The sequence below is a fragment of the Glandiceps talaboti genome, chromosome 2 (assembly GCF_964340395.1).
Source record: "Glandiceps talaboti chromosome 2, keGlaTala1.1, whole genome shotgun sequence".
NCBI classification, from domain to species: Eukaryota; Metazoa; Hemichordata; class Enteropneusta; family Spengelidae; genus Glandiceps; species Glandiceps talaboti.
The window spans coordinates 25,784,991-25,797,358 of record NC_135550.1 but is presented as its reverse complement, the minus strand read 5'-3'; the positions used below and the strand labels follow the sequence as shown (position 1 = coordinate 25,797,358).

General features: G+C 34.7%; 2 protein-coding genes across 2 annotated transcripts; both read right to left on the bottom strand.

The window, feature by feature from the left end:
• Nucleotides 1–1,644: 1,644 nt before the first annotated feature.
• On the bottom strand, nt 1,645–2,741 carry LOC144446983 (uncharacterized). Its single transcript, XM_078136863.1, has 2 exons — nt 2,689–2,741; nt 1,645–2,142 (listed from the first exon to the last, which is right to left on the bottom strand). The coding sequence occupies exon 2, from the start codon at nt 2,136–2,138 to the stop codon at nt 1,683–1,685; it is 456 nt and encodes a 151-aa protein (XP_077992989.1). The 5' UTR covers nt 2,139–2,142; nt 2,689–2,741; the 3' UTR covers nt 1,645–1,682.
• Nucleotides 2,742–5,481: 2,740 nt separating this feature from the next.
• On the bottom strand, nt 5,482–12,315 carry LOC144453307 (serine/threonine-protein kinase Nek2-like). The gene is made up of 8 exons (XM_078144562.1): nt 12,200–12,315; nt 10,929–11,146; nt 9,583–9,820; nt 8,760–8,842; nt 8,323–8,449; nt 7,665–7,882; nt 7,065–7,144; nt 5,482–5,741 (listed from the first exon to the last, which is right to left on the bottom strand). Exons 1-8 carry the CDS (start codon nt 12,293–12,295, stop codon nt 5,497–5,499), a joined length of 1,305 nt encoding a protein of 434 aa, XP_078000688.1. The 5' UTR covers nt 12,296–12,315; the 3' UTR covers nt 5,482–5,496.
• Nucleotides 12,316–12,368: the final 53 nt, after the last annotated feature.

Genomic DNA, 12,368 nt, shown 5'->3' with positions numbered 1-12,368 from the left:
AGTTCGCAGTAGTAGCGGCATGTGGATTACCCCTTTACCCTAGCGTGTTCAAAATAAGAGTGGCCAATGCATACTGTGGCTTGCAAACATTTGTAGAAATTTGTCACTCCTTTGATTCCACTGTATCATCATAAAACCACAAGCCTCTTTATGGCCTGTTGCATCAGAGGAAAAATTATACTCTGACTTGCGAGAATGATTCCACTCTTGCATTTACACATACCAAGTAAGGCAGGTGTACAGAATGATTCCACCATCGCATTTACACATACCAAGTAAGGCAGGTGTACAGAATGATTCCACCATCGCATTTACACATACCAAGTAAGGCAGGTGTACAGAATGATTCCACCATCGCATTTACACATACCAAGTAAGGCAGGTGTACAGAATGATTCCACCATCGCATTTACACATACCAAGTAAGGCAGGTGTACAGAATGATTCCACCATCGCTTTTACACATACCAAGTAAGGCAGGTGTACAGAATGATTCCACCATCGCATTTACACATACCAAGTAAGGCAGGTGTACAGAATGATTCCACCATCACATTTACACATACCAAGTAAGGCAGGTGTACAGAATGATTCCACCATCGCATTTACACATACCAAGTAAGGCAGGTGTACAGAATGATTCCACCATCGCTTTTACACATACCAAGTAAGGCAGGTGTACAGAATGATTCCACCATCGCATTTACACATACCAAGTAAGGCAGGTGTACAGAATGATTCCACCATCGCATTTACACATACCAAGTAAGGCAGGTGTACAGAATGATTCCACCATCGCATTTACACATACCAAGTAAGGCAGGTGTACAGAATGATTCCACCATCGCATTTACACATACCAAGTAAGGCAGGTGTACAGAATGATTCCACCATCGCATTTACACATACCAAGTAAGGCAGGTGTACAGAATGTAACAACTTGGGAATTGATTTGTTGTCCAATTGTCGAAAATGAAGACAAATTAACTTTTCAATAAACAACGCTTTTCAAGTCAGCTTAGACATGGGTATTAAATAGAGTAGAACTAGAAGGGCCCAATATATTGATGCATCATTTTAGCTGTATAGCCAGGATATCAGATCCACACAGGACTATACCTTCATAAAGATTTTATAGCTGCTTTGGTAGTTTTATTATGATTGATTCAGAAATAAATTTGCAACCAATTCAAACAAAATTTGACAGAAGTTTCTTTATTAGATTACAAAATTCTCCATCTTTAAATAAAGTGTTCTGAGATATAAAAGATCAAATTGTCTCGATCAAAAACATTCTGCAAGCATACAGAATGATGAGGACAAGCTCAGCAGAGTCAGTCTATTGTTTCATCTCTCCTGGTACTAATACTAAGTACTCTCTTAGTGAGGAAATAATGGAGAAGACATGTAGTTTGCTTTACCTTAACTAATGTATTAAGTATTGTATGTTGTAATTCATTTCTGCCAAAACTGTCCTCATCTACAAAGATACATGTCATCCAGATGATGTCATCAATGGGCAAAATGTAAACAGTTTTACTTTTAGTGCATTTAATATCTGACAGCAGTGTCTAAGAACCAAATCTTACGTTGTATATATTCAATACTTCTTATTATAATACGGTAGTCTGTCAACTGGGTCTGTAGAATTTAGAAGCTAAAATTTACAGCGTTTTGGAAAACTAAAATTCAAATGCATCATCATCATCATCATCTTCCTCCTCCTCAATCTCTGACTTTGAATGGTGAATAGTCATTGCACCAACACAAACATAACAGTTTCTTCCAAGAAATGATTTGTTAAAATATTTTCCAATATATGATTCTGCCTTTGTATCAATGTACATTTCTTCTGTGTCATACTGGAGTGTCTCACAAGACAGAGTACAATTATCACCTCTCAATTTCATGACATTTTTGATGAAGTTCTCTTTCTTTCTCTCATGATCAATGACTGTGATGTTTACAAAATGGGGTTCTTCATCAAAACAACACTCATGGTAACTACCCTTGGGTGCATCTGTGGTTTTTCCAATCAGTCCATATTGTTTCTTTTCTGATGTGATGAGAATTCCATGAAAATAACTACCATCTTCCAGAAAACATAGTGTTGCAATTCCATCAATGGTCTTTGGCATGATGCTGAAAAATATTAGAAATGTGTTGCTTTTGAACTTGTAAATCTAGATTCCCAAATAACAAAGTGTGTCTTGATTACAATAACAGCAACTGAATATAGATCAATTTAAATTTTTTCAAATTTGTCAAACATATATCTGCAGTTTCCACTTTCACAGAAAACTATTTGAAAGTCATCATCATCATCATCATCATCATCATCATCATCATCATCATCATCATCATCATCATCATCATCATCATCATCATCATCATCATCATCATCATCATCATCATCATCATCATCCAAAATGCCAAATATATGAAACTACAAATGAACACTACACATGCACAAAAAGTGGAATTTTGATACATATCTGCATCATACCATGATTTATTTAAAAAGTTGTATATAAAGTGTGTACACAATGTATTAAATTAAAGTTATAATGATGAACGAGAAAAAGCATCCTGATACTATGATCTGACGGCAGCTAGGGTGTCTTTTGATACCGTGTAAACATGCAAGGATACTTGAAAACTCTTTTATGGAACCAATGCCTTGCTTACCTGTCTAGTACTGTATTTCAAGTTCGCCTTGCCTAGCCTGTTGATAAACCACACAAACAGACAGCTGGATGTGGCAGGTCATAAGGTCAAAATCGTGCGCATGCGTACCTACTTGATTTGCGACAGGCAGCCATATTTGATTTGTTGAAGAGCTGATAGACCGAAAAGTGGCTGTCGAAGAATAGCCTGCAAATATCGTTTATTTGCCGTTGAACATTTCACAACTTCGGAGAAACTTACATAGGTAAGGCTTTCTCACGTTTTCATTCATAAATATCCTCATTACCAATGTTAAAAAACATTATTTTCGTGACATGATAGTTGATACATGTTGTTGGTGTGAGACTGAGAATCTTGGCTTGACAAGCGTGTCCAAGTGAATTAATCAGAAGCATGTTTTAATATTCTATCGATGCAGGACTTTAAAAGCATGTTTTAGTTGTACATGATATTATTGAGGTATGTGTTTAGCCATTGTATACTGTATTATGAATGTTATTTATGTATATAGCGCCACCAAGTGTCATCTTTTGAAACAACAAATACAATACCCATGTAATATGTGTATCATACTATCAACCAAAAATTGCTGTTACTAGCCCATGTTAATACCATGTCAGAAAACGAAAGGTATTGAAACAATCATCTGACTGTTTGTGTGTCTGTACACATCCTTTTGTTATCACCCACAACCATAAGACTTGGCCCACTGTGACAGTATAGGGCAAGTAGTCCAAGATGACAGGCTGACTGGCTGGAGTAAGCTTAGCTCTGGACATATGCACTATGATAATGCTGACACATCCCTGTTCCTCACAAAGGATCCTCCCGCAAGGAAAACGCAAGACTGTGCATTGTTTTCATGTGCAAAGATTTTTGGTAACAAGGCCACCCATACCCTTGCTATTGACTATAAACATGATAAAAAATACTGTAAATCATTAAATTCAACCTACATCTTGTCTATTGTCATTTCTTGTCTAATGTTCACTCGAGTTGCAAAACAGACAACTAAAAGTCATGCAAATAGACTAGCTCAATGTTTCCCATGCACACAATCTTGTGCACGTTTACTCTGTGGTCTTATCGTCCGATGGGGAAATCAAAATTCAAAATCCCTATTCTCCTGGATTCAAGGCAACTTATTCATTTGTACTGAAGTTGTCGATGAAACACTGACAATATATAATCTTGCAATGTACAAGTAATACTGATCTCATGATTTCATTAATAATGATGCCCAGGGAAATCATAAATCTTAATTATTGTCATGCTGAGCTGACTGATTAAAATGAAAGCTATTGTACATACTACCATTAGCCTTACACTCTAACTAGGTAATGGAGAACCTTAAATCAAAAATAAGTGCTTTTATGCAGGTTTGTTACTCAATCAGCAGTATTAAAGTTGTTCACAATTGACACTATAAGGCCCACAAAAAAATAATTGTTTCTGGTCATGACATTTTGTCTAAAGTGGTTCGTCAACATGAATTTTTTTTTTGTAATTGTCAAACCATCTACTATTTATGGCAGTTACTGTTCTTTTTTTTAGTACTTTAGAGCAAGTGTGTAATTTGCTTGTTCATGATTAGCGCTGCAGTTGTCTTCACTGAAGCAGCAATGAATGTAATGAGGGTTATTTGTATTATCCTCAGGATCTTCAGACTGCATGGGCTGGACAAACATGTAAAAAAAAATCAAGTATTTAAGTGTGCACACACAGTCACACTTACCACAAGCAATTCTTTTCTTTTTCGGCCTAGTGGTAAATAAATAAATGTAAAGCATTAAAGTCACTATTTTAATTCTTGCTCTGGTTTTACAGAGACAAGGGGCACTGACTACATTTTTTTCCAATGTAAAGTTACGGTTGTTTTGGGCATCGATTAAACAAGACAGTTTTATTCTTCAACAAATAACGTTAAAATGTGCTATGACTTGGTAAGATCATTCCAACTTGATGTGGTCGCTATACATTACATAATGTAAACAAGATATACTCAATAATTGAGAACACTCTTATATTACAGACATGGTTCTCCAGTTTTTCCAGAAGTGGTGGTGGGTGTCGATCACACCTATATTTGCAAGTTTTGGCTACTATCTGGATAGGAGAGAAGACCTAAGATTCAGTCGATTCAAGAACAAGTCAGTGTTGTATAGGAGAGAGTTAAAACCAGGCGAAGAAGCATGGAGGTAGTGAGAATCACCAAACGTGATGCTGCGTGGGTGTTACAAAAACAGTTAGAGAATGTTTGGAACAGTTTATAGTGGTTCATCTACAGCATGCAAGAAGGAAAGTTTCAAGAATTGAGGAGTTATCTAGATGATGCTGTTTTCTGAAGATACCTGGAATGAAGAATATCAAGGACTTGCAAATGTTTTGATTTATTGTTTTGTGTTTATTGGTTGATCTTGAAAAGCATTTAGTATATACAGGCACAAATATAAAATAGATTATACACATCAATACATTTTTGTACTCTTGATTAGAATTTCTCCTTATTCAGTAAATGTAAAGCAAGCTTATTAATCAGTAAATTTGTGTAATTAAAATTATTTGTCATCCTGATTCTTGCTTTTTTACACACAATACAAGTGATTTCTTTGTCCTGGCGCATCTTTTTCCTTCAACTTGAGTTGTACATTAATACTCCCGACGTTGTAAAAAACAAAGAAAACAACTTGAAAAAAATAATGGCAACTTTGGCAATACAGATATTACATGCAAAGAGCATATATACATTCTCATGATAAATATCACATTGTCATGAAGTATTTGTTCCTTCTCCTTCTGTCATTCTCCTCATCTCATTCCCAAGAGCTGCCTGCTTTTAATTCTGGAGGTAAGTTCAACATTTCTCAGTTCGAGTCCTCGCATTTTAGCCTTGTAGAGTCGATCCCTCAAGTCAATCATCTTGCAAAGTTTATCATCACTTTGCAAACTATCCTGGTGTAAGTCATTTTCTTTGCCCAGAACTGGATATCTTTTCATATTCGTCTTGTTAGAGTCAAGTCCAAAGCATGCTGGATGTATTTCTTCTGCGAAATCTGCAGTAATGGAGGAAAATAAGAGTGTTATGGAAAGTCATTTCTATTCCAAAAGTGTGAGTGTTTCAGTAGGCTTGTCACTTTTCAATGAACCAGTCACTGGTTGAGAACTATGGAATATATTGAGGGTATAAGACACATGGTTGGTATCTTTTCCCATTTGTTCCATTGTGGTGCTACAGCTCTAAAGCACAAGCTAAAATTAAAGAATTTGAATTCATCGTTTGGACAAGGCATAATTTTCAAATTGTAGTATACATTGAGCAGGTTGCAACACTGATGAATAGGAACTGATAAGCAAGGTGACAACTACTAAATTTGAGATCTGTGACAACTTCAGTCTAACTGATCAAGAACAGCTATGAATGGTAACTCAACAACCTATGGTGTTAGAGAGATTTTATGAAGGGGAGAACACATGGTTGTTCAGAACAGCATATCTGCCAGAAACATTCCATAACGTAAATCTTTTTTTGAAACCACATGTTACCATAGCATAATGTATCATATGATATGGGAGAATTGTCCAGTTATGATGTCCAAACCCAAAATATTGCAGCATCAGTCAACTGGTCCAGTCAAATTGGATAAATAAAGGAAGCATAAATTGTTTTTTTAATTTTTACATCTTTATTAGCATATATGCAAGTTAATTTAAGTACATGTTTCTAAACAAAATATTGAACAACATGACATACAACAAGCAAAAAACTGTAAGGTGACAGAACACAATTGAAATGAAGAAAAGGTGACAGAAAAGACATCTGTATACTATACATTCATCACATACTGTGACGCTGGTTGTGAAGAGAACATTTCACCAGGTCTGTCATACATTTAGCATAGTGTACATACAAGTAATGAGTTGTAAAACATTCTGGCCTGTTGCCATCAGAAATGAGTGATATGTACATGATCAAAGGAAAACATTGTAAGCATTCCTGAGTTCCTTTTCTAGTGTGTACACAGTACAATGGTTTGCGTGACTGTGAGGGCAGTCTTTATCATCAAATTTGACTAAAAATAACAGTCTATTACCTGTAAGCGGTTACATAAATTTCCTTGACATGGCATAGATTAATGTATATTATTACTTCAATATTTCAAAAACAAAATTTGTAACATTTTGCTGGCAACACAATTGGCATAGTCTATCAGTTTTTGTTTTTATGTTCATAAATGTGAAGTCATGCACTGAATACGAGAGGATATTTGCCATATTTCTAGTATGAAACAATATCTGTATCTAAACTTGGGTAAATTTTTTACTATTTTCTTTATCTTTTGGCATAACTTTACTATGTTTGTTTTTAAGAGCTGTACCTTTTTCTGACTTTAGTTCTTTGACACGGTTGTGCAGTCCAAGGTTGCTTGGATCCTTCAGTACACCAGATGCCTCCGCTCTGTAAAAGAAAACAACAAAAATTACATACAAGGAAGTGGAAAGGCACAATTTTATGTGTAGAGTATTTTGTTTCCAGTGTTTCCACTCCTACAAAATATCCTCCATTTTGGTCATTTGATTGTTTGCCCTTCAAAATTAATTTGATACCACATAGTAGTTCTCTGTATTTGTACTTCCAAGAGTGTAACAGCAGAAAGCACTGCAAGTGTGAGTGTACATGTATAGAATGACTGCATGCTCATTTTCATAAAGGTAGCAATAATGCTTTCAGTATTGCAAAAACTAATAGTATGTGTGCCTATCAATGGACATGATCACTGGTACATACATCATAATATGTAGACTTTCAATAGTAGACTGCAGCATATGAGCCAGGCTGCCTAAGCATGTAAAAGATCTTTAAATTTACATACTTGTACATATGTAAATATCGCTATCAGTTTGACAATGAATTTGGGCATCTTGCCAAAAATCATTCCTCCTTGGGAACAAAAATTTGACAGAATTTGATCCTTTACCTGGCAAGTCTCTCTTCTATAACTTTCTCTCTCTTGCACAGTTCCCTTTCTCTCCTCTCTAGTTCTTTTTCTTTGTCTTCAAGTCTTTTCTCTTTGGCACTTACAGTTTCTTCCCTACGTGTGAGTGAATCTCTTCTTTCAAGACTATCATGCTCTTTTTGTTTTGATGAAAGAGCTGGTAACCTGAGGAGTTCCTCAATACTGGGTCTCATGACATCCTGTAAAGAAATCAGTATGGTGTACAGATGTTTACAGTGTTATAACCGTAATAGCCAAAACCTATGGATTCTACCTTAAGCGGTTGTTCAATGGTAAACATTTCACTTGCAATGTATTTTATAATAAACTTTCTAAACAATAATATATACTTTATTGATCCCATGAGGGGAAATCAAGAAAGAGTCATCAGTTAAAATTACAATTCAGAAAACAATACAAACCTGATGTGGTCAAATACATGTATAGGTATAAAACATACTGTAGAATAAATAACAAACTCACTCAGCATTTAATTTCAGACAAACATAATTCATTTCATATTTTAGGCATATATTACATAAACTTGGTGTCATTATGAAACACAATTTTTGTCAAAAGTTCATAAACATACATATAACATCACCATAAAATTACAAAGGAAATAAAGGAGACTACTTACATTGACTTTCAACATATCAGAAATAATACCATTGAGTTCATTTCCATATTGAGACGGTATACGACGAAACTTTCCTTCTCGTATTCTCTCAGACAATGCTCTCTGGTTCAGAGCTGTAAATGGAGGACTATAAACAAACACAGGGAAATCATGGAATGATTTACGTGTAAACCTATTATCAAAATACTTTATCAATATATACACAATAAACTTTTTTGTAGAAATGCCAAATGAGAGGTATGTGGTTGATTTCAAAAATGGATTTCTTTTTTGAAATGAGTGGCATTGTTAGACTTCACGATAAATTACTAGTAGCAGTACATGTACTAGCAGTAGTACATTCATCTTTGACTCTAGTTTGTAGCAAACAATTTTGTCTTGTAGATATGAGGTGTATAACCCTAATATAAATGGAAATTGCATCAAACTGTCTTTACCTTAGAGCACATATCTCATACAGAAGACACCCCAAGGACCAGATGTCAGACTTATCATTGTAAGACAGGTGGTTTACTTGTTCCTATGAAAGAGACAGAGAAGGAATGACATTATTGTGGGTTTGTGCCATGATATAATTTCAACAATTTACATGTTTGAAGCTGTGGAAGTTGACATTGTGATACTAGTTGGTACTTCTAATGATAATGAATGATTTGGTTGATAACACATGAAGCCTTTCGAAGGTACATTCTCATTGGTTAGAAAATAATGGAATACATGTCATCTATTGCCTGCATTGATTATTACAATACAAGAAAATATAGTAGTTATATATATGTCAACCAGTGGGAGCCTTCTGATGATGGCTTAATTCATACCAGTCAGTTCTTGTAGTCATTTTCAATTAAGAATGATGTATACTATATAATAAATTTATGATAATGGTTGTAGTTTATCATTATTGAAATCTCTATCACCCCTAAGTATATATACTTGCCATAAAAGTATAATATGCAAATAGGACAGCATATGACTGCTACTTAATGTGTTGTTGCTTGTATATTATATGTATATATGTGTGTAATGACACAAAAAAGTTTTTTCATTGGCATATGGTAGACAGTTTATGGTTACATTTATATGAAATATTTGTAAGAAAATCTGAATAAATACATGGTAAAAACAAACACCCCCCCCCCCCCTTCAGTTTTTCTTTTTTCCCATTTTTGCATAAAACATGACATCAAAGTTTACGCCATGCATTTTTTTCAAATCCACAATGCAGCTTTTGTTAGTCTCAGGCTCTTTTCAAGTACTTACAGGTGACATGTAGTATGGTGTACCAACAAATGTTTTTGCAAAGCTTGTGTCATTACTGAGAACTCTTGCTAGACCAAAATCACCAAGTTTGACATTATGTTCTTTGTCAAGGAAAACATTTGCTGGCTTCAAATCACGATGTACAATAGCTCGTCCTTCTCTACGACGGTGACACTCCTGTAGAGCTAATGTCAGCTGTAGGAAAATCTTCCAGATAAAATCTTCTTCCAGATATTTCCTGAGTAGATGAATTCAATTTAAGTTTTAATGTATACACATCAACACACGGAAATGTCAGAATATATAGTACAACTGTAATATATATGTACTGTAATACACGCATACTAAAGTGAAACTGTATGTTGCTGTAGCTGTACATATTATGTAGTAACTGCAATTGCAATATTCTTTTTGTATGAGTTTCATTCTTATTTTCTTTCTTATGGTGTTGTACTTGCTGAATCATGTATGACTGCCAAGTGATCACTTCACTTCAGCATCCCACAAAATAATAATTTGTTTACACATGGACATCAAGTCACTGCATAAAGTGCATTATTGCCTAGTAAACAAGTAATTAAGTCATTTCGAAAAATAAAATCTTTTCTTGTAAAAGGTTGGTATATTTAAATATTTGGTATTTTCAAAAATTAATGAAAAGTGGTCAGAGTTACAATCACAAATTCTCAACATAGGATTTTGAAATAGGTACTACTAACAATAGATACATGCACCAGACGATGATAATACGACCCATTGGGTATATTACTTGGCATCACCTTGTCTTTACTAGATACAATATCGAGTCTGAAAAGTCTGTTTGACAATTAAAGCTCAGGATTTGTCTTTTTTTTGTTTTGTATTGACATCACAAAAGTCCTCAACAAAAGAAGTTTTGGTTATGCAATCTATTCTATCAATGTTCTGGCAAGCACACAATTTGATTCACTACAAAAGACTACAATGACATCCAGTTTCACAGTCCAAATACACAGTTTCACAGTCCAAAAGATTAGCAACTGAGGAACGAATGAAGTTGTTATAACTTGTTTACTAAGAGGATAGATGACTCTGTCATTCTATCATGGAACAACAGTTGCAGAGTCACTTGTCCTGCCCATGGAAAGCTATAGAACCTCAGAACAGAAAAATGTAAATGAGTGGATTGCTACAGTAGGCTAAATTTTTCCTCTTTTCAATCTTTGCGACACTTAGATATTGAACTGGCTTCACTTGCCTATCTTAGTGACATTTCTTAAACATCAGACAGGCCAAAGTTAATTACCTACATTTGTATCTTTAGTCAGATTTTTGAGACATTTAGATATGAAACTGACTTCACTTACCTATCTTTGCGACATTTAGATATGAGACTGGCCAAATCACCACCTTCACAATGCTCCATAATTAGATAAAGTTTGGTGTTGCCTTTATCAATGATACGATCATAGTATCTTACTATGTATTTGTGTTTCAGTTCTCGGAGTAAATTAACCTCAGATACCAACATCTGTTTTTCTGATTCTGTCATCTTCCCATAGTCCATCTCCTTCCATACCAAAATCTAATAAATTGACATAAAAGTCACATTAATTCATTATACTATTGCAATCAAATTTACATTGCATTATACAAGATATTTATTATCATATAATATGTAACTTTCTCTAGCAACTTATATCTTCACAATATTTAATAAAACCTGCTATGAGAGATTCATCTGTGTTTTCCTTGTTTACTCACTTTCTTACACTCACATTTGTGTACCAGAGGCTTCCATGGTTACGACTGTCATAAACAGTTTTAAAAAAACCACACTATATACATGTCTACAAGTATTGGTTTGGATTTACTTTCCTCTACAATATCTCATACTAAAACTAGTACCACGGATGTATTAGGGACTCCCTGATACATCCAGCTTAAGTACATAACAAGGTGAATGTCAAACCATACTATCTCATAATAATAATAATATCATATGTAATACATCCATGGTCAAATCCAGTTCAATGTTAGAACACAGACGGCTATTCCGAGCTCTTTTATGAATAACTTGTATAAATAACTTGGAAACTATCATGATAGCTACAGGATACTTCATATTGCCGATTTTATAGAGAAGCCTGTAGGATCAGGAGTAACTTGAATTACATGTAAATACAGAAAGTCCACCAACTTCAAAAATTTGAAAATCAAATAATATACACCAACAACGGCCATTTTAACCGTTTCTCTACTGTCTTCAATGCAAAGGGAAACTTTATCCCCGACAAAGAAGTATAACGGTGTCACAATGGATAAAATGAAAACAGATACATAATCACTCATTGTTTGTGGTACTGCAGTGTGACAAGTTCATTTACATATTTCGTTCCTTTTAAATTGATTAGCAAAAATCTGTATAAATGCCTACGGAAATATTTGACTATGAAATATAATCTAAGTTATCGTACACAGATTTCTTGTGGTTTTTAAACGATTGAATGACAAACGGTGTATCATTTTCGTGAAGGAAAGAAAGTCTTGGGTCAACGTTAATTTGTAACTATGCTATGTTTTGTCCTGGCATGTTGCAACGAAAACAGACAAGTTGGAAACAAAACAAAGTACTCACCTTTCCATCACTTTTTCGACGGATCTTTTTGCATTTTCCATAGGAGCCTGAGCCAATTGTATACAATTGCTCGTAGTTTTCCAGCTTGGACGGCATTTTCTCTTGTCTTCCTATCAGTATCTCTACGTCGTCGATAATCGAAACAGTTGTCCGGTTCGCTCAAATACGA